This window comes from Bombina bombina, chromosome 6 (assembly GCF_027579735.1).
Source record: "Bombina bombina isolate aBomBom1 chromosome 6, aBomBom1.pri, whole genome shotgun sequence".
NCBI lineage: Eukaryota > Metazoa > Chordata > Amphibia > Anura > Bombinatoridae > Bombina > Bombina bombina.
This window is the reverse complement of record NC_069504.1, coordinates 398,835,459-398,858,453: the sequence shown is the minus strand read 5'-3', so window position 1 is coordinate 398,858,453 and position 22,995 is coordinate 398,835,459. Positions and strand designations below refer to the sequence as shown.

General features: G+C 40.5%; 1 protein-coding gene across 1 annotated transcript in view; it reads right to left on the bottom strand.

The window, feature by feature from the left end:
* The window catches only part of CREBRF (CREB3 regulatory factor), a 349,666-nt gene that overhangs the window by 92,105 nt on the left and 234,566 nt on the right, over nucleotides 1–22,995 (bottom strand). The window contains exon 6 of the mRNA XM_053717136.1: nucleotides 11,603–11,792. Coding sequence (XP_053573111.1) covers nucleotides 11,603–11,792 — 190 coding nt within the window. The remainder of the gene's footprint in view (nucleotides 1–11,602; nucleotides 11,793–22,995) is intronic.

Genomic DNA, 22,995 nt, shown 5'->3' with positions numbered 1-22,995 from the left:
ACAGTAGGACACAGAATTTAAACAATCTTTATTTCTCAAAAATGGCACCTTTATACTCCCAATGGCTGGGGCAATCATCACCTCCTAGACCCAAACAATACAGAGAAATAGCGTCTTCTCTGACAGCCAGCTCGGTCAGGAAAGAGGAAACTAAAGTGAGACCACTCCCGGTCACATGGTGCGCAAGGCAGGACCGCCCCTGCTATGAAAAAAGCGTGCCAAGCTACAAGCTGCGCAGCACTCAAAGTGAAAGTAAAAACCTGTGCGTTCCAGCCACATAGCAAACAGTGAATGAGCACAATAAAATCTCACATATAAAGCAGCAAAAAAATCAAAAGTATCACATTTCATTAAACCCCACTGTTCAATAATCCCCCTCAGGAGATATTAACCCATGATTCTATTAAGATAAAAGGAGCCACACTGACTCCTTTTATCTTAATACATATGTTTTCAACATATGTAAAAATGTAAACGATCTTACCAGAATCCATGCTGTGGAACAGAAACACAGCCTCTTAAGTGTGACAGTCTTGTAGCATCGCTCCTGACATGGACTTGAGTGATAAAAACAAGCAGGCAGTATGGATGGGTTCGCAGAAAGACTCTCCCTGCACCTCCAGACTAACTATTGTCAATGCTCTCACTGAGAGGCTGACAAGACTACTAAAAACTCCAGTCCCATATCGAAGGGCAGATACCTCTCCTAAGGAACTACTCCGAAATATTCTGACACTTCGCTGCCATCCTCCTGTGATGAAAAGCAAAGAATGAGTGATGGGAGAAGTGGGAGAGGTATTTAAGCCTTTGGCTGGGGTGTCTTTGCCTCCTCCTGGTGGCCAGGTTCAGTATTTCCCAACAGTAAGGAATGATGCCGTGGACTCTACTTATATTAAGAAGGAAATATATATTTATAAAAATCATAAATTATGCTTACCTGATAATTTAATTTCCATCTGTACGAGGAGAGTCCACGGCTTCATTCCTTACTTGTGGGAATACAGAACCTGGCCACCAGGAGGAGGCAAAGACACCCCAACCAAAGGCTTAAAAACTCCCCTCATCCCCCAGTCATTCTGCCGAGGGAACAAGTAATAGGAGGAGACATATCAGGGTATAAATGGTGCTAGAAGAAAAACAAAAGAATTTTAGGTCCGCCCTACGGAGAACTGGGTGGGAGCTGTGGGCTCTCCTCGTACAAATGGAAATTAAATTATCAGGTAAGCATAATTTAGGTTTTCCATCTCAATATGAGGCTTCATTTATTACTTGTGGGAAACAAATACCCAAGCTCTAGAGGTCAAAATAAATACGGGAGGGTAAAAAAGAGGTGGACCCTACTCTGAGGGCACCACAGCCTGCAAAACCTCTCTCCCAAAAGCTGCTTCAGCCGAAGCAAAAACGTCAAATTTGTAAAACTTTGAAAAAGTATGTAAGGAGGACCAGGTAGCCGCCTTACAAATCTGCTCCATAGAGGCCTCATTCTTAAAGGCCCAAGAAGAAGCCACAGCTCTATTTGAATGAGCCGTAATCCTCTGAGGAGGCTTATCTCCCGCTGTCTCATAAGCCAAGCGAATCATGCTCCTCAGCCAAAAAGATAGGGAAGTGGAAAAAGCCTTCTGCCCTTTGCGCTTCCCAGAATAGATAAACAAAGCTGAAGTCTGTCTGAAATCCTTCGTAGCCTGAAGATAAAATTTCAAAGTTAAAACCACATCCAAGTTATGAAGTAACCGTTCCTTTGAAGAAGAAGGGTTAGGACACAAGGAAGGAACTACAATCTCCCAATTAATGTTGCGATCAGACACAACCTAAGGGAGAAATCCCAACCCAGTGCGAAGGACAGCCTTATTGTCATGAAAAAACAGGTAAGGAGGCTCACATTGCAAGGCTGCCAACTCGGAGACTCTGCGTGCCGAAGCAATAGCCAGTAGAAAAAGAACCTTCCAAGACAGTATCTCAATGTCAGGAGAATGCATAGGCTCAAACGGAGCCCTCTGCAAAACCCTAAGAACCAGATTCAAACTCCAAGGAGGAGCAGAATGTCTAAATACAGGCCTGATCCTGGATAGAGCCTGAACAAGAGACTGTATATCAGGAAGCTCAGTGAGCTTCTTGTGTAACACAGATAGAGCCGAAACCTGTCCCTTTAAGGAACTGGCGGCAAGTCCCTTATCCAAACCGTCCTGGAGAAAGGAAAGAAATCTGAATACTCTGACCTTATAACAGGAATATCCATGAGTCTCAAACCAGAGTAAGTAGGTCCTCCACACCTTATGATAGATGCGTCGGGTGACCAGCTTCCTGGCTTGAATGAGAGTATCAATCACATTCTCAGAAAACCCTCTCCTGGCTAAGACTAAGCGTTCAATCTCCACGCAGTCAGCCTCAGAGAATCTAGATTTTGATGCACAAAGGGGCCCTGTATCAGCAGATCCCTGCGACAAGGCAACTTCCATAGGAGGAGACGATGACATCCCCACAAGATCCGCAAACCACATCCTCCACGGCCAGACGGAGCAATCAGAATAGTTGATGCTCTCTCCTGCTTTATGCGGGCCACTACTTGAGGTAGAAGTGGTAACAGTGGAAATACGTAGACTAGGTTGAGTCCCCTAGGCACTGCTAAGGCATCTATCAGTTCTGCCTGGGGATCCCTGAACCGCAACCCGTATCTGGGTAGCTTGAAGTTGAGTCTGGACGCTATGAGATCTTTCTCCGGAGTACCCCATCTGTTGCAAATCTTCACAAACACTTCGGGTGAAGAGACCATTCCCCCGGATGAAACTATTGTCTGCTGAGAAAATCTGCTTCCCAATTGTCCACACTCGGGATGTGGATCGCTTACAGCGAGCAGTTGTGGGTCTCTGCCCTCTCCAGAATCAGAGATACTTCCCTCATGGCTAGAGAGCTTCTCGTGCCCCCCCCCCGGATGGTTGATGTAAGCCACCGAGGTAATGTTGTCCGACTGGAATCTGATGAACTGGGACGAACCCAGGAGGGGCCAAGCCATCAGAGCGTTGAAGATCGCTCAAAGTTCCAGAATGTTGATCGGAAAAAGCGACTCCTCCCAATTCCACCTGCCCTGTGCCTTCCTGACACTCCAAAAAGCTCCCCATCCTGAGAGGCTCACGTCCGTAGTCACAATCTCCCAGGATGGTCTCAGGAAGGATGTCCCCTGGGACAGCTGATCTGGATGGAGCCACTAAGAGAGGGATTCCTCGACCGGTTGTCCAGAGAGATCTGTTGGGATAGATCCGAGTGATCGCCGTTCCATTGCCTCAGCATGCACAACTGAAGAGGTCGTAGATGGAACCTGGCGAATGGAATGACATCTATACTGGATACCATGAGCCAAATCACCTCCATACAACGGGCCACAGATGGCCTTGAGAAGGTCTGAACGGCAAGACAGCTGGGAGGCAATTTTGCAATGTCTCTGGTCTGTCAGGAATATCTTCATGGATATGGAGTCTATTATCGTGCCCAGGAACTCCACTCTGGTACTGGGAACCAGAGAACTCTTTCCCGAGTTCATCTTCCATCCATGAGATCGAAGAAGAAGAGCTCTCGAAGGGTCCTCTGCCAGTCGGCAGGAAGGAGCCTGGACCAGGATGTCGTCCAGATAAGGTGCTACTGCAATACCTCTAGATCACCCCACCACGAGCAAAGCTCCCAGAACTTTCGTAAAGACTCTTGGAGCAGTAGGCAGACCAAAGGGGAGAGCTACAAACTGGAAGTGCTGGTCCAAAAAAGCAAATCTTAGGAACTTGAAGTGATCCTTGTGTATTGGCACATAAAGGTAAGCGTCCTTCAAGTCTATCGTGGTCATGAACTGACCCTCTTGAACTAAGGGCAGAATAGACCTTATCGTCTCCATCTTAAACAATGGAACCAAAAGAAACTTGATTAAGCACTTTAGGTCTATAGCCGGGCGAAACATGCCCTCCTTTCTTTGGGTCCATGAAAAGGTGTGAATAGTACCCTAGACCGCTTTTTGCTAGAGGTACCGGTACAATTTCTCCTAGAGGAGAGATCCCTCACGCGCTCTCTCTCGTTTCTCTGGTCTTGACAATAGATTTTACAAGAGGAATCTGCCCTGGGAGAGTGAATTTTGAAACCTATCCTGTAACCATGGGCAATAACCTCCAGAACCCAAGGATCCTGCACGTCTCTCGTCCAAGCCTCCGCAAAAAGACATAGTCTGCCACCTACGAGATCCAGAGATGGATCGGGTTGCCCCTTCATGCTGATTTTGTCTCTGTGGGCTTTTTGCTCTGCTTGGCTTTATTACAAGACTGAGATGGTTTCCAAGATCCCTTGGACTGCTTGGGCTTCGCAGCAGGCTGCTGTCATTCTGACTTGTCCGAATTAAAGGGACGAAAATTAGGACCCTTAGGTTTATTCTTCTTATCTTGCGGTAGAAAGGCACCCTTGCCTCTGGATATGATAGTCTAGGCCTGGACCGAAAAAGAACCTTTCCCTTAAACGGAAGGGAAAGTAATAGAGATTTGGCAGTCATGTCAGCAGACCACAACTTCAACCACAGTGTCCTCTGGGTCAGAACAGAAAAGCCTGATGTCTTGGCATTCAAGCAAATAATCTGCATATTTGCATCACAGATAAATGAATTAGCTACCCTCAGGGCCTTGATTCTTTCCTGTATCTCATTGAGGGGAGTCTCCACCTCTATCATCTCTGACAGAGAGTCACACCAATAGGTAATGGCTCTCGCAGCTGCAGGGTCTCGATTTTCTTATCCATGGGTTCCTTAAACGACAAACTATCCTCAAGTGGATAGTGGTGCGCTTAACGAGCATGGAGATAGCTCCATCCACCTTAGGGACAGATCCCCACAATTCTAGCTGAGAATAAGTAACAATTTCTTAAACGAAGAAGGGGAGAAAGATTAACCAAGTCTCTCCTATTCATTCTTTATAATATTCGCTATCTTTACGAGAACCAGGAAAGTATGGGGCACCACCCTGTCCTCAGACTTTATCAAGCTTAGGAATAGAAGGTTCCTCCGGTAACTTCGGTTCCGGAATCTCTAGAGTAGCTAACACCTCTTAATAAAAAGCGTAAGTGCTCCATCCTAAACCTAAAGTCTGGTTCCTCTGCAGCCGGAGGTTTAGAGGCCACAGATTCCGACCTAGAGAAAGAGTCCTCCAAAGAATCGGAGTCCTCTGCATCAGCGGATAATCTAGTCTCAGATACATCCAATGGAGTAGATGACCCCTGGGAAGGATAGCAATGTTTAACCTTTTGCTTGCGCTTAGCGAGGTAAAGCACTGAAGGCCGAAGACACTGCAGTTTGCAACTGATCAGCAAAATCTGGCGGCAACAGGGCCCCTCCCGCAGAAGAATTAGTAGTGCGCTGGGGAGCTGCATGCGTAATCTGAGATGATTGTAGGGAACGCACCTCGCGGGACGGAGACCCCTCAGAGGTGGACGGCTCAGTGGTACTAAACATCTTGTTCTTTTTAGATATCACTATTTTGTCAAGGCATGTGGAACATAGTTGAGCAGGCGGATATACCGTAGCCTCCTCACAATAAACACAGGCATAAAATTTAGGCAAAGAGGGAGTACCCTCTAACGCATCAGAGTCCTTCATAGCTTTTGCCCTTAATACTATATAGAAAAAATAATTGGCACTTTTATACCCCGATGGTCGGGGGACTCACCACCTCCTATGACCTAGGCCCACAGAGAAACCGCTTTCATCTCCTGCAGAAAAAAAGGAAGAGAATGAGGCCACACCCGGTCACATGGAGTGCCATGCAGGACCGCCCCTGCAGCCAAGAAAAAGTGTGCCAAACTAAACAAACAGGCTGCGCAGTAATAAAAAAGGAGGAAGAACCTGACTGTTCACACATTGCCAGAGCCACATCTCACACATGTCGCAGCAAAACACAATAAAGTAATCATGTATAAATCCCCCCCTGTTCAATAATCACCTTCCGGAGATATTAACCCTTGATTCTATACAGATAAAAAGAGTCACACTGTGACCCTATCTTCTTGCGTTATCATTACAGGTATAAAAAAATGAAACTATCTTACCAGAATCTATGCTGTGGAACAGGAACACGGCCTCTCAAGTTTGACAGTGTTGTAGCATCACTCCTGACATGGACTTGAGTGATAGAAAGCAGGCAGTGAAACTCGTCAACACTGATTGCTTAAGGAGCTGTTAATATGAGCCTGGATGGTTTCGCAGAAAGACTCTCCCTGCATCTACAGACCCTAACATTCGTCAATGCTCTCACTGAGAGGCTGACAAAACTACTTAAACTCCAGTCCCATTCCGAAGTGTACTACCCTCCACAAGAGACTACTCAAAATCTTCCGACACTTCTCTGCCATCCTCCTGTGACGAAAGGCAAAGAATGACTGGGGATGAGGGGGAGGTATTTAAGCCTTTGGCTGGGGTGTCTGTCTCCTCCTGGTGGCCAGGTTCTGTATTTCCCACAAGAAATGAATGAAGCCATGGACTCTCCTTGTATTTTAAATTAAAATCTTTCCAAATTAACCTGTATGGCCAATATGGGAAAGTATAACAGATGTAATTAATACAAATTGTTTAAAAAAACATGTATAGACATAAACAGTGTATAAGACTCAATATGATTACATAAATAGTACAATCTTAGAGTAGAAAATAATAAAAACTACCAATAAGTTTAGATAAAAACAATCCAAATGAGACAAATCACACTGGCATAGCTACTCGCAACACTGCTCTCTATGCATTTCAGGGACACACCCCTTCATCAGGTGTAGTTGCTCAGGTGTGATCAAATCTCATTTAAAGTACATTATGCCTCATTTATTAGATACAGTAGGTCCGCCTTTGGCAAACTCCTAACAGACATGAAGGATTGACAATATCGCTAATAGGCCTTTTGCTTAAAGGGAAACTGAACCCAATTTTTTCTTACATGATTCAGATAGACCATGTAATTTTAAGCAACTTTCTAATTCACTCCTATTATAAATATTCTTGGTTATCTGGATATCTTTATTTGAAAAAGCAGGAATGTAAGCTTATGAGCAAGCCCCATCTTTGGTTCAGCACCTGGGTAGTGATAGCTGATTGGTGGCTAAATGTAGATACAATAAAGTAAAGTTCCAGCACCACAAGCAGATAGCTGCACGTCACCTTAGGGTCACTGCCCTGGACCCCAGTATAATGATACAAAAAAAAGGCAGCAAGGTGACAGCAGAACTATTTAATAATATATCAGGAGACAAGCACAGACAGGCGACGTTTCAGGAGCTTAACCCTTCCTCATGCCTTGCCTGACCAACAAACCATGCTTCTTTATATACAGACATATCACAAGGTGGTGCTGTAGAGCACAAAACTCTTACCCAAATGGTTAAAATATATATGTAATTACAAAAAACTCACCTAGTGGGAAAAAAATCAATAATGTATAGATTAGAGTTATAGAAGGCAACAGTATATCTTGGTGATGGGATAATCCAATGTGAAGACATTTTAATATTAGCATAATGTCTAATCAAAATAAAAAATAAATAAAAAAAATATAATAAAAACTGATAAATCCCATTCTTTATTAAGACCCCTGGGTTCAAGAGTCCCTAATTTAAAAATCCAAAAGGATTCTCTCTGCTTAAGCAACAATTCTCTATCACCACCTCTACGTGGTTTAGCAAGGTGATTTATAATTTGAAACCTAAGTTGACTTATGGAATGTCCTTTTTTCAAAAAATGATTGGCTAATGGGGCTTTCAAATTACCTGTGTGGATGTTACTTTTATGCTCAATAATGCGAGCTTTGGCGCTTCTTGTCGACTCGCCAATATAAACTCCACCACATGGGCATTTAATAATATATAATATATGTTGTAAGGCAGGTGAAATACCCTTTAATATTATATTTTTTTCCTGTATGGGGATGATAAAATACTGAACCTTTACTAACATTATTACAACATGAACATCCCAAACATGGGAAACAACCCAAGTTCTTGGATGTAATATATCGCGTATTAATTTTAATATTAGAACCCACATCTGCTTTCACTAATTTAGACTGTGTTAGTGCCCCTTTTATATGCAAGCATAGGGCCTACTTTAAACTCTTGTATATTGGGGTTACAGTTCGTTAACACATCCCAATGTTTATTAATAATTCGCAAAATTTCATTACTCTGAGCATTTTATTCAGTCACAAATATATATATATATATATATATATATATATATATATATATATATATATGGATAGATTTAACAATATTGATCTCTTCATTAATTAATGTTTCAGGGTACCCTCTCTCTTTAAATCTTTCGCCCATCTCTTTAAGTCTAACATCAACTATAGTCTCGTCTGAGACAATTTTACGTACACGTAACATTTTCTTGCCTTTTTTGGTGGCTAAATGTAGTCACCAATCAGCAAGCGCTATCCGGGGGGGTTGAACAAAAATGGGCTGGCTTGTAAGCTAACATTCAAGCTTTTCCAAATAAAGATACCAAGAGAACAAAGAAAAATTGATAATAGGAGTAAATTAGAAAGTTGCTTAAAATTGCATGCTGTATCTGATTTGTGAATGAAAAAAATAGGATTCAGTATTTCTTTAAGGGTTCAGGTGATTATAACAAATACAGGTTCTCAATAATGAATTGGAACGTAAACAGAAATACATTTGTATACATATAAATATGTTCACAATATCTGCCCTAAAAATATATATTTAGAAACAACCAGTATGAATAGTGCAAAGTACTATTCTGTGTTACGACATTTCCATACTCTTAGTCACACCGTATCTTACCCTTAAATATTATGAGGACAAATGTCCTAAAGATGATGATCCCTTACAAATATATATCTTATTCAAACATTCTCATTATGGATCCTATTATATATACGAAGCACAGACATTTTTCTCAACCAGTATCCAGTACCTTAATTGAACACACCTATTAAAAATATGTGGACCAATGGAAAAGAGCAGAACCACAGCATATACCCCCCCCCCACATAATCCCATAGGACCAATTGTACATTGGAATTTGCAGTCGCATACATTATATCGCTGCAATTTATATTCTACAATCCTTATGAATTATTGGCTATGTTGTCAATCCATCATGTCTGTTAGAAATATGTCATAGGCGAACCTATCCAATGGATAAGGTATAATACACTTTAAATAAGATTTAATCACACTTGAGCAACTACAACTGATGAAGGGACGTGTGTCTGAAACGCGTAGTGAGCAGTGCTGCGAGTCTGGCAATTTGGATTGTTTTTATATAACTTTTATATTGGTAGTTTTTATTATTTTCTACTCTACAATTTTACTACTTATGTAATCGTATCGAGTCTGTTAATGCCTTTACGTCATTTGGGTTTTTAAAACAAATTGTATTAATTCCATCTGAAAAAGAACATTATTTGTTGCATTCTGATAAATTTTACACATTTGCAAAACATTTCACTAAAGCTACTATATTTGACAATTTTTTTTTTATTTAAATATTTTATTTTCCCCTTTGATGGGAAAAAAAAAAAAAAAAAAAGATAGTTCAGGCACATCAATTAAATGTCCACAACAACAAAGCTTGAGTAGAAAGCTATGCAGTTGCGGTATAGGAGACAAGTATCAATATTCTCTAGCAGTGGATAACAATGCTCTGACCATTAGGGAGCGCTGATACACATGTGTAAAACTGCCCATAAGTGACATAATAAAGAAACTTTTAGTCCACTCCTCTGTACCAGGGATGGTATTTGCAATCCAAAAAGTATATGAGCATATTAAAAATTAAAAGCAAAAAAATAAATCTAGCACTGATATTCCAGCATGTCCTTTCTTTCCCTGTCAAGTGGCAGTAATATATATATATTTTTACTTTATTTTTAACCCTCATCTGTAAAGTGAACCAAGTGAGCGTGTTTTTAGTGAAGTAGCAGCAATATATGAAAAAAAAGCCGTTTAAACAGACAATGCTAAAATGTTATGCTTTCTGCACTATAAATGATTTTCTACTTAACTGGGAGCATTAAATAAAAGTGTTTAGCTTTGCAGTAGTGACTTAAATTTAATTTTATATTAGTGTGAAGTTTAAAGGGACAGTACACTGTAAAATTCTTTTTCCATAAATGTATTTTAAATGACTTGTTATACCAACTGCAGAGTATAAAATATTTGAGAAATTGCATTTTCGGGTTTATTTGTGTATCTGAAGTAGCTGGTTTTGTGCTTTGAAACCACAGCCTATTACAATGGGTTGAGCTTCAGGTAATATCAGATCTCATTATGTTATCACTTTTATGTACACACACTAGCTTCCTTATCTTATATTTGTCTGGAACACCAAAGCTCAATACATAGAGAGAACAATGGAAAATTATCATTTTATTACTTAACTTTCATGCCCCCACTGAGGGTGTAATCTCTTCTGCTGGCTGTGTTTACTTAGGCTTGTCAATAGCGTATACGCCAGTATCAAAACTTTCAGTATAGGTTGGGAAACCACAAGCTAAATCAGCTATTTCAAATGCTGAAATATGAGTAAAGGAGCTACTTGCAACCAATTTAATACACTCTAGCAGGTAAAAAGGATCATTGGGAATAATTTAAAGGGGAGAAAGTTTTTGGGTGAACTGTCCCTTTAAAAGGTATTTACAAAATTTTTCTATGTTTTCGGAAGCCATTTAATAAGTTAATTTTTAAGCACTTTATTTTTCCCAGTTGTTTACTTTTAAAGCTTAAATTTTAATAAGCATATTCAGTTTATACCAGATCTATGTAAACATTTTGTTGATTTTTTTTAAAAAAAAACTTTAAAATGTACAGAATATCGGCCCCTGTTATCGGCCTGAAAGGCGGCCAAAAATCGGTATCGGCCCTGAAAAAATGATATTGGTCTATTCCTAGTTTCTTGTTTTAAAATAGCTGCTATACATTTTCCAGATTTTTTTTATATATATATATATATATATATATATATATATTTTTTTTTATTTATTTTTTTATTGATTTAGTTTTATATATACACATTAGGTGGCACTCTCGTATTGAACACATATAAATATATACAAATCTTATTAGAGAAAATAAACTGAAGCACAACCCAAGACCATAACCCATCAAGTAAGGTTTAAAAGGGACAGGAAACCCTAACATTTTCTTTCATGATTTGGATAGAATGTACAATTTCAAACAACTTTCCAATTTACTTCTATTATCAAATTTGCTTCATTATCTTGTTATTCTTTGCTGAAGGAACTGCTGTGCACTACTGGCAGCTAGATGAACACAGCTAGTAAGCCAATCACAAGAGAACAATGTGTGCAGGTACCAATCGGCAGCTAGCTCCCACTAGTGTAGGATATGTGTGTATTCTTTTTCAACGAGGGATACCAAGAGAACGAAGCGCATTTCAAAATCGAAGTGAATTTAAAAAGGGGTCATAAAATTACATGCTCTATCTGAATCATACAGGTTTAATTTTGACTTTCTCAGCCCTTTAAAGCTAAATATAATAATTATGTTCCTGGTAGAAAATTCTTGTTTTTATCTAGTTATTTATTAGAGCTGTAAAAGAGGATTTATTTACCTAGAAGCCAACTTGTTTTTTTCCTTGCGGGAGCGTGGCCTGGCAGTTAGTGGAAGTTCTGACACAGGTGTCAGATCACTAATCACTTTGTTTAATTTACGAAGTTCACCTCCAATCTGAAGGAGCTTCCGAGGGTTAGGTGTCAGGTCCTCCACATCTGTCCTACGAGATTTCTTCACAGTATACTTTCCTGTTTAGGAATAGATTAGAAAGAGCAAATTAATGCGTAAATATAATTTTTCGCAAAAATTATAATAAAAACATAAAAGGCAATGTATTTTTTTAATATATAGATTTGCTAAGCATATATCGAGTATAAATTTTGCAACTTAAAATATATCATAGCCATGTAATGTGGCGCAACATAAAGTTGCAACATTTATACTAGTAACATTTATTCAGGGATCCCTGATATAGGCTCAGTTGAATTTTTTTTTTATTGCCCTAATAAATATTAATTTGATTTATCTCAATAGGAGTGTGATGCATACGCTGATTTGTTCTTAAATGGACGGTGTGATAGGCTTAATAGGGGGTTGCAGGATTAGGTTTACTGTTAGTGCTTTCTTTGATCAATATAATTATTTAAACTTCCTGCACCAGGATCACCACAATTAATTATACAAGTGGTGACCTGTCCCTAGCCAACCATGTCCTCACTAGCTGGTTATAGATTAAAAACAAAATTTAGGCTTACCTGATTTATTTATTTCTTGACACGGTGAGTCCACGGATCATCCAATTAGCAAAGCTGTTAAATATCACCTCCCTTCCTTCCAACCCCAATCATTCGACCGAAGCAAAGGAGAGAAAGGAAGCAACAAGGTGCAGAGGTGTCTGAAGTTTATAACATACCCACAAAACCTGTCTTAAACAAACAGGGCAGGCCATGGACAAACCGTGTCAATAAATAAATTTATCAGGTAAGCATGAATTTTGTTTTCTTTCTAATGACACAGTGAGTCCACGGATCATCTAATTACTATTGGGAATCAATACCCAAGCTAGAGTACACAGATGAAGAGAGAGAGAGACAAAACAGGGAACCTAAACAGAAGGCACCACTGCTTGAAGAACCTTTCTCCCAAAAGAAGCCTCAGCCGAGGCAAAAGTGTCAAATTTATAAAGAGAGGACCAAATTGCAGCCTTGCAAAATTGTTCTATAGAAGCTTCATTTTTGAATGCCCAGGAAGAGGAAACAGCCCTCGCAGAATGAGCCAGCAGTTTCATAGGCAAAGCGAATGATACTCTTCAGCCACTAAGAAAGAGGAGCCGTAGCTTCCTGCCCCTTACGTTTCCACGAGAAAACCACAAAGAGAGCAGAAGACTGACGAAAATCCTTAGTCGCCTGTAAATAGAATTTCAATGCCCGCACCACGTCTAGATTGTGTAGCAGACGTTCTTTCTGAGAAGAAGGCTTAGGACACAAGAAAGGAACAACAATCTCCTGATTATTGTTCTGATCTGAAACCACTTTAGGGAGAAACCCAAACTTAGTACGCAAAACTACCTTATCCACATGAAAAATAAGGTAAGGAGACTCATACTGTAATGCCGAGAGCGCTGAAACTCTTTGAGCAGATGAAATAGCAACAAGAAACAAAACTTTCCAAGTTAACTTAATATCTAAGGAATACATCGGCTCAAACGGAGCCTGTTGAAGAACTTTAAGAACTAGGTTAAGACTCCAGGGAGGAGTAACCGGCTTAAACACAGGTCTGATCCTGACCAAGGCTTGACAAAACGATTGCATGTCTGGGACATCCACCAGACGTTTATGTAACAAAATAGACAAGGCAGATATCTGACCCTTTAGGGAGCTTGTCGATAAACCTTTCTCCAAACCCTCTTGGAGAAAAGACAAGATTCTAGGAATCCAAACTCTACTACAAGAGTAGCCTTTGGATTCACACCAATACAGATATTTACGCCATATCTTATGATGAATCCTAGTCACAGGCTTACGAGCCTGAATCATGGTCTCAATGACCGATTTTGAAAATCCACGCTTAGATAAAATTAAGCGTTCAATTTCCAAGCAGTCAGCTTCAGAGAAACTAGATTTGGATGAAGGAAGGGCCCTTGAAGTAGAAGGTCCTTTCTCAACTGAAGTCTCCAAGGTGGAAGAGATGACATCTCCACCAGGTCTGCAAACCAAATCCTGCGAGGCCACACCAGTGCAATGAGGATCACCGACGCCCTCTCTTGTTTGATTCGAGCAATGACCCAAGGTAGAAGAGCGAACGGGGGAAATAGGTATGCGTGACTGAAATTTCAGGGTACCGCCAGAGCGTCTATCAGAAATGCCTGAGGGTTCCTTGACCTCGACCTGTACATCGGGAGTTTGGCATTCTGCCAAAATGACATGAGGTCCAGTTCCGGCTGTCCACATTTGAAAATCGGGCTGGAAAACACTTCCGGATGGAGTTCCCACTCCCCCAGGTGAAAGGTCTGTCTGCTCAGAAAATCCACAGCAGTTGTGGGTCTCCGCCCACTGAATTATCTTGGCTACCTCTGTCATGGCTAAGGAACTCAGAGTTCCCCCCTGAAGGTTGATGTAAGCCACTGAAGTTATGTTGTCAGACTGGAACCTGATAAATTGAGCCGAGGCTAAATGAAGCCAGGCTAGAAAAGCATTGAAGATTGCTCTCAGCTCCAGAATGTTTATAGGTAGAACCGACTCCAGATGAAGTCCATGTTCCCTGAGCCTTTGGAGAGCCCCAGACTGCTCCCCAACCCAGTAGACTGGCGTCTGTTGTCACAAATCACCCAAGAGGGTCTTTGGAAGCAGCTTCTTGGGAGAGGTGATCCCGAAGCAACCACCAAAGAAGAGAATCCCTCGTCTCCTGTTCCAGCTGTAATCACGGAGACAGATCTGTATCATTTCCGTTCCACTGTCTGAGCATGCTTAACTGCAGAGGTCTGAGGTGGAAACGGGCAAATGGGATTATGTCCATTGCCGCTACCATCAGACTGATTACCTCCATGCACTGAGCCACTGATGGCCGAGGAAAGGACTGAAGCGCTAGGCAAGGATCGAAAATCTTTGATTTCCTGACTTCTTTGGTAGGTATGTAGTAGATCAAGCGCTAGTGGGTACCCCTATAGCTCTCTTCCAAAAAAGTCCCCTGAGGAAGCATATAGGGCTAGAATAAGGACGGTATAGATTTAAATCCCGTTACAATGTTTTAAATATTAACAGATATTACAATACAAAAAAATGAAAAACTTCATGGATCCATGATGACATATAAACAGTGATGCAAAAGCAAAAGGAATGCAATGAATGTACAATGTGCTTTGTTAAGGGAGACGAAACAGATGTCACTCCTTATTACAGCAATACAATGAAGCAGTTAAAAAAGTAGAAAAACGTGAACACATATAGATATATAAGAATCACTTAGGTGGAATAAGATGATAGAGGATTCTATCTGTGGTAGTGTTAGTAAGTGTAGATAGTAGCCTGATCCTAATACCTAACAGTGAATGGTGAGAAATAGTCCAAATGTGTCTCAAATGAATAAAGTCCAAAAAATCAAAAATTGAAAATATTAAATTCAAATGAAGCAGGGAATCAAAATGCAGTCCAAAAAAAGAAATCCAAAAAGAAATGAATAACAAAAATATGAAAAAAAATGTATGGCACAATAATGAAAAGTCTATAGTGGATAAACACAAAATCTTAAATATAGGATTGGCTGTGAAAGTTTGCCTCTGTGTGATGCATGATGTTAGTACATGAAGATAAAAAATCCAACAATGAAAATAAAAAAAATAAAAAAATAAAAATCAAGAAAAAAAGTTAATGTCTGAAGAAGTATCCAAGCTGGAGTATTGTTTCTTTAAAAGTCTAAAATATATTTGTATCCAAGCTGGAATCTAGTTTCCATAAAAATAACCAAAAAAATACGAAAAATATGAATAAGTTTGAAGTCCTCAATCTAAAAAAACAAAGAACAACAATAGTGCAATAAAGTTTAAAAATCTTTAAACTAATGGAATGGAGCTCACCAGTAGTATGTTGAAGCGTTTCGGCCTTTTCAAGGCCTTTCTCAAGACAGTACTACTGTGTGTGTGTGTTGGGAGCTTATATAGGTTGAAGAATAATCTTAATTGAGTTTGTTTTGGCGCCAAACTCATTTGGAACGCCCCCTTCCTGTCTATCCTGGTGTCTTCTGGGTGTTTAGTGATAGGCTTATAAGGTCTAAAAAAAGCTAAAAATTCGAAATCAGATTATTGGGGTAATAGTCTCATGCCCCTTATGAGAATAGTATCAATCGTTATATAACAATACTTGGCTGCTTTATATGATGTTCATTTAAGCGTATCTTCACTTCCGGTTTCGGGCTTACACTTTACTTCCGGTTTTGGTATATCCGGATGTTAGTGCTTTGACATATTCCTTCCTACTTCTTAAGGGGTCATAGTATCTGAGGGTAGTAACTAGAACCTTATGCTGAAAACGAAAAAGAGAGTAGAATTGATAGTTTTACGTCTTTGACGCAACTGCACTTTTTTTTTCGACTTGTGACATTTCCTGTTTCGTTATCGCCGGATGTTTACTTTGAGGCAAGCTGATACAAGTCTACATAATACTATAGGTTATTAATAATGCTGAATATATGTGAGGTGGATATGTGCCTATATGATGCTGAAATATTTATATAGTTTATTGTGGCATTTAGTCCAATGGATATATTGGAGAGAGTATAAAAAATTTTTTTATAAAAAAATACATAAAATATACATAAAAAAATACAATCATCTTATCATTCGCATCATTATAATAGGAGCTCTATACATTAAATGAACAGAGTAGCAACAAATTGATCACATCAGCAGAGTGCACATGGGGTAAATAAACATATACCGAATAATTTGCCCAAAAAAATTTGCCCAAAATAATTGGATTCCATAAATACGGAACCAGGTAATTTGTAGGGCCATGCTGTCTATGGTATCAAAATATTCAAAAATTATGGTGTCAAAAAATTATCAAAAATTAAATAAATTTTTAGAGAATGAAAGATTAATGTTAATATATATACATAAGCCAAAAACGGGTCTCAGAGCTAATAATAAGATACTACTATGAGCCTTAGATGAATGTTAACCTGAGAGATATAGGGAGTATCGGACATATAAGTGGAGGGATCATTATTCTGTATGGCTGGACTTTCAAAATCGATACTGGACAAATCTGTTATATAGTGAATTTCTGAAAAAGATACAGTCTATTCAAAGGTCTTATTCAGAAATCTAGTCAAAGTCTGTTCAAGCAAATCGTCCAAAGTTGATAAAGGGGTTACTTGTATAGGTCCAAAAGGTTATCTTAACAGGTGATCCAAAAGTAGCCTGTCTATATTAAGTCATATACCTATATGTGTTTGTCCATTGGATCACTTTAGGTCAAAAGTGAGGACTAGTGTGAAAACACACGTGGTCAGTATATGATCCTAATGTGAGTTTTAATGGACTAGTGTGTTGTTTAGAGACTTATATATCTCTATTTTTTCAGATATAGTAGATGTGAGAGATCTTCTTTATGATTTAATCCCTTCGGATAAAGGCAGTCCAGTGTGAAGATCCATTTGGATTCACTGAAGAGTAGTCTGTTTTCGTAGTCTCCTCCTCTCTAATTTTTATTTACCTTTTGTATCCCAAAGAATTTAAAGTCCTTAATGTTACAATCATGTTTTGTAGAGAATCGTCTCTACAGTGGGGTGTCTGTATTTTTCTTCTCTATACATAGTATATGCTCCCTAATTCTGTCCTTGAGGGGTCTCTATGTCTGCCCCACATATTGTAAGCCACAAGTACAATGAATCAGGTCTATTACCCCCATATCGTGGCACCTTATGAGATCCGAATTTTATATTGGACTTTCTTGTGATGTGAGGAAGAGATGTTGGTTTTCGACCCACTTTGCAGGCTTTACAGCTTGGGCAGGGAAAGAAACCTTTTATTTGTTTTCCTTGGTGATTCATATTTTGTCTCTTGCATCTAGGAATACTTGGAGCTAGCATGTTTTTTAAATTAGAGGAATGAGCAAGAAAAAGTTGACAGTACCTCAGCACTCACGGGGTTATTTACTATCAAAGAAATCATAGTGTCAGGGAAGGGGTAAATGCCAGACAGTGGATATGTAATAAAACATAACTTTTACTAATATGCTGGTAAAAAATTAAAGTGTAATACATAAAAATGTGTAATGACAGACATTTAAAAATGAGATTAAAAAGGTATATACAATATGTGTGTGAGACCCCAGAAAGTCAAATAAAGTCAAGTAAATTTACCACAAGGCCCAGCTCAGGCTCAAAGGGGTTAACGGATTGCAGTCAAAACTATCTGAAAAACATAATATATTCTTACCTGATAAATTTATTTCTCTTGTAGTGTATCCAGTCCACGGATCATCGATGACTTATGGGATATTCTCCTTCCCAACAGGAAGTTGCAAGAGGATCACCCACAGCAGAGCTGCTATATAGCTCCTCCCCTAACTGCCATATCCAGTCATTCGACCGAAACAAACAGAGAAAGGAGAAACCATAGGGTGCAGTGGTGACTGTAGTTTAATTAAATTTTAGACCTGCCTTAAAATGACAGGGCGGGTCGTGGACTGGATACACTACAAGAGAAATAAATTTATCAGGTAAGCATAAATTATGTTTTCTCTTGGATTGCTGACAGGTGGCAAGAGTGAGTCTCTGCCCAGCAAATTATTTTTGAGACTTCTAACATCGCTAGGGAACTCCTGGTTCCCCCTTGATGGTTGATGTAAGCCACAGTCATGATATTGTCCGACTGAAATCTGATGAACCTCAGTGTTGCTAACTGAGGCCAAGCCAGAAGAGCATTGAATATCGCTCTTAACTCCAGAAAATTTATCGGAAGGAGTTTCTCCTCCTGAGTCCACGATCCCTGTGCCTTCAGGGAGTTCCAGACTGCACCCCAACCTAGAAGGCTGGCATCTGTTGTTACAATTGTCCAATCTGGCCTGCGAAAGGTCATACCCTCGGACAGGTGGACCCGAGACAACCACCAGAGAAGAGAATCTCTGGTCTCTTGATCCAGATTTAGCAGAGGGGACAAATCTGTGTAATCCCCATTCCACTGACTTAGCATGCATAATTGCAGCAGTCTGAGATGCAGGCGCGCAAATGGCACTATGTCCATTGCCGCTACCATTAAGCTGATCACCTCCATACACTGAGCCACCGAAGGGAGTGGAATGAAATGAAGAATACGGCAAGCATTTAGAAGCTTTGATAACCTGGACTCGGTCAGGTAAATTTTCATCTCTACAGAATCTAGAAGAGTCCCTAAGAAGGAGACTCTTGTGAGTGGGGATCGAGAACTCTTTTCCTCGTTCACTTTCCACTCGTGCGATCTCAGAAATGCCAGAACTATCTCTGTATGAATTTGGCAATTTGAAAGCTTGACGCCTGTATCAGGATGTCGTCTAGATACGGAGCCACCGCTATGCCTCGCGGTCTTAGAACCGCCAGAAGTGAGCCCAGAACCTTTGTAAAGATTCTCGGGGCTGTAGCCAACCCTAAGGGAAGAGCTACAAATTGGTATTGCCTGTCTAGAAAGGCAAACCTTAGGAACCGATGATGATCTTTGTGAATCGGTATGTGAAGGTAGGCATCCTTTAAGTCCACTGTGGTCATGTACTGACCCTCTTGGATCATGGGTAGGATGGTCCGAATAGTTTCCAATTTGAAAGATGGAACTCTGAGGAATTTGTTTAAGATCTTTAGATCCAAAATTGGTCTGAAGGTTCCCTCTTTTTTGGGAACCACAAACAGATTTGAATAAAAACCCTGTCCTTGTTCTGTCCGCGGAACTGGATGGATCACTCCCATTACTAGGAGGTCTTGCACACAGCGTAGGAATGCCTCTTTCTTTATCTGATTTGCAGATAACCTTGAAAGATGAAATCTCCCTTGTGGAGGGGAAGCTTTGAAGTCCAGAAGATATCCCTGAGATATGATCTCCAACGCCCAGGGATCCTGAACATCTTGCCCACGCCTGGGCGAAGAGAAAAAAAGTCTGCCCCCTACTAGATCCGTCGCCGGATAGGGGGCCGTTCCTTCATGCTGTCTTAGAGGCAGCAGCAGGCTTTCTGGCCTGCTTGCCTTTGTTCCAGGACTGGCTAGGTTTCCAGGCCTGCTTAGATTGAGCAAAAGTTCCCTCTTGTCTTGAAGCAGAGGAAGTTGATGCTGCACCTGCCTTGGAATTTCGAAAATTAGACTGTTTGTCCTTTGATTTGGCCCTGTCCTGAGGAAGGGTATGACCCTTACCTCCAGTAATGTCAGCAATAATTTCTTTCAAACCAGGCCCGAATAAGGTCTGCCCCTTGAAAGGAATGTTGAGTAATTTAGACTTTGAAGTCACATCAGCTGACCAGGATTTGAGCCATAGCGCCCTACGCGCCTGGATGGCAAATCCGGAATTCTTAGCCGTTAGTTTAGTCAAATGAACAATGGCATCAGAAACAAATGAGTTAGCTAGCTTAAGAGTTCTAAGCTTGTCAACAATGGAGCTGTATGGATGGCCTCTTCCAGGGCCTCAAACCAGAATGTCGCCGCAGCAGTGACAGGCGCAATGCATGCAAGGGGCTGTAAAATAAAACCTTGTTGAATAAACATTTTCTAAAGGTAACCCTCTAATTTTTTATCCATTGGATCTGAAAAGGCACAACTGTCCTCAACCGGGATAGTGGTACGCTTTGCTAAAGTAGAAACTGTTCCCTCCACCTTAGGGACAGTCTGCCATAAGTCCCGTGTAGTGGCATCTATTGGAAACATTTTTCTAAATATAGGAGGTGGGGAAAAGGGCACACCGGGCCTATCCCACTCCTTACTAATAATTTCTGTAAGCCTTTTAGGTATTGGAAAAACATCAGTACTCACCGGCACTGCATAGTATTTATCCAGCCTACACAATTTCTCTGGCACTGCAATTGTTTCACAGTCATTCAGAGCAGCTAATACCTCCCCAAGCAATACACAGAGGTTCTCAAGCTTAAGTTTAAAGTTAGAAATCTCTGAATCAGGTCTCCCCGAATCAGAGACGTCACCCACAGACTGAAGCTCTCCGTCCTCAGGTTCTGCATATTGTGACGCAGTATCAGACATGGCTCTTACAGCATCTACGCGCTCTGTATCTCATCTAACCCCAGAGCTATCGCGCTTGCCTCTCAATTCAGGCAATCTGGATAATACCTCTGACAGGGTATTATTCATGATTGCAGCCATGTCCTGCAAAGTAATCGCTATGGGCGTCCCTGATGTACTTGGTGCCATATTAGCGTGCGTCCCTTGAGCGGGAGGCGAAGAGTCCGACACGTGGGGAGAGTTAGTCGGCATAACTTCCCCCTCGACAGACCCCTCTGGTGACCATTCTTTTATAGATAAAGACTGATCTTTAATGTTTAAGGTGAAATCAATACATTTAGTACACATTCTCCTATGGGGCTCCACCATGGCTTTTAAACATAATGAACAAGTATCCTCTGTTTCAGACATGTTTGTCCAGACTAGCAAGCTTGGAAAACACTTTAAAGCAAGTTAACAAGCAATATAAAAAACGTTACTGTGCCTTTAAGAGAAACAAATTTTGACAAAATTTGAAACAGTGAAAAAAGTCAGTTACACTAACAAAATTTTTACAGTGTATGTAACAAGTCAGCAGAGCATTGCACCCACTTGCAAATGGATGATTAACCCCTTAATAACAAAAACAGTATAATAAATGACAAAAACGTTTTTTAAACACAGTCACAACAACTGCCACAGTCTACTGTGATTGTTACCCTCCTCAAACACGACTTTGAAGCCTTTTGAGCCCTTCAGAGATGTCCTGTATCATGCAGAGGGAAGCTGAATGTCTCTGTCAGTATTTTTATCTGCACAGAAAAGCACTAAAATAGGCCCTTCCCACTCATATTGCAACAGTGGAAAGCTTCAGGAAACTGGCTCTAGGCAGAAATCAAACCAGCCATGTGGAAAAAAACATAATTTATGCTTACCTGATAAATTCCTTTCTCCTGTAGTGTAGTCAGTCCACGGGTCATCATTACTTATGGGATATTAACTCCTCCCCAACAGGAAGTGCAAGAGGATCACCCAAGCAGAGCTGCTATATAGCTCCTCCCCTCCACGTCACACCCAGTCATTCGACCAGGAACCAAACGAGAAAGGAGAAACTATAGGGTGCAGTGGTGACTGGAGTATAATTAAAAAATTTAGACCTGCCTTAAAAAACAGGGCGGGCCGTGGACTGACTACACTACAGGAGAAAGGAATTTATCAGGTAAGCATAAATTATGTTTTCTCCTGTTAAGTGTAGTCAGTCCACGGGTCATCATTACTTATGGGATACCAATACCAAAGCTAAGTACACGGATGACGGGAGGGACAGGCAGGATCTCTATACGGAAGGAACCACTGCCTGAAGAACCTTTCTCCCAAAAACAGCCTCCGAAGAAGCAAAAGTGTCAAATTTGTAAAATTTGGAAAAAGTATGAAGAGAAGACCAAGTTGCAGCCTTGCAAATCTGTTCAACAGAGGCCTCGTTCTTAAAGGCCCAAGTGGAAGCCACAGCTCTAGTAGAATGAGCTGTAATCCTTTCAGGAGGTTGCTGTCCAGCAGTCTCATAGGCTAAACGTATTATGCTACGAAGCCAAAAGGATAGAGAGGTAGCAGATGCTTTTTGACCTCTCCTCTGTCCAGAATAACCGACAAACAGGGAAGAAGTTTGTCGAAAATCTTTAGTTGCCTGTAAATAAAATTTCAGGGCACGGACTACATCTAGATTGTGCAGAAGTCGTTCCTTCTTTGAAGAAGGGTTAGGACACAATGATGGAACAACAATCTCTTGATTGATATTCTTGTTAGTGACTACCTTAGGTAAGAACCCAGGTTTAATACGCAGAACTACCTTATCTGAATGAAAAATCAGATACGGAGAATCACAATGTAAGGCTGATAATTCAGAGACTCTACGAGCCGAGGAAATAGCCATTAAAAACAGAACTTTCCAAGATAACAGCTTGATATCAATGGAGTGAAGGGGTTCAAACGGAACACCCTGTAAAACGTTAAGAACTAAGTTTAAGCTCCACGGCGGAGCAACAGATTTAAACACAGGCTTAATCCTGGCCAAAGCCTGACAAAAAGCCTGAACGTCTGGAACTTCTGACAGACGCTTGTGTAAAAGGATGGACAGAGCTGAGATCTGTCCCTTTAACGAACTAGCAGATAAACCCTTTTCTAAACCTTCTTGTAGAAAAGACAATATCCTAGGAATCCTAACCTTACTCCATGAGTAACCCTTGGATTCGCACCAGTGTAAGTATTTACGCCATATCTTATGGT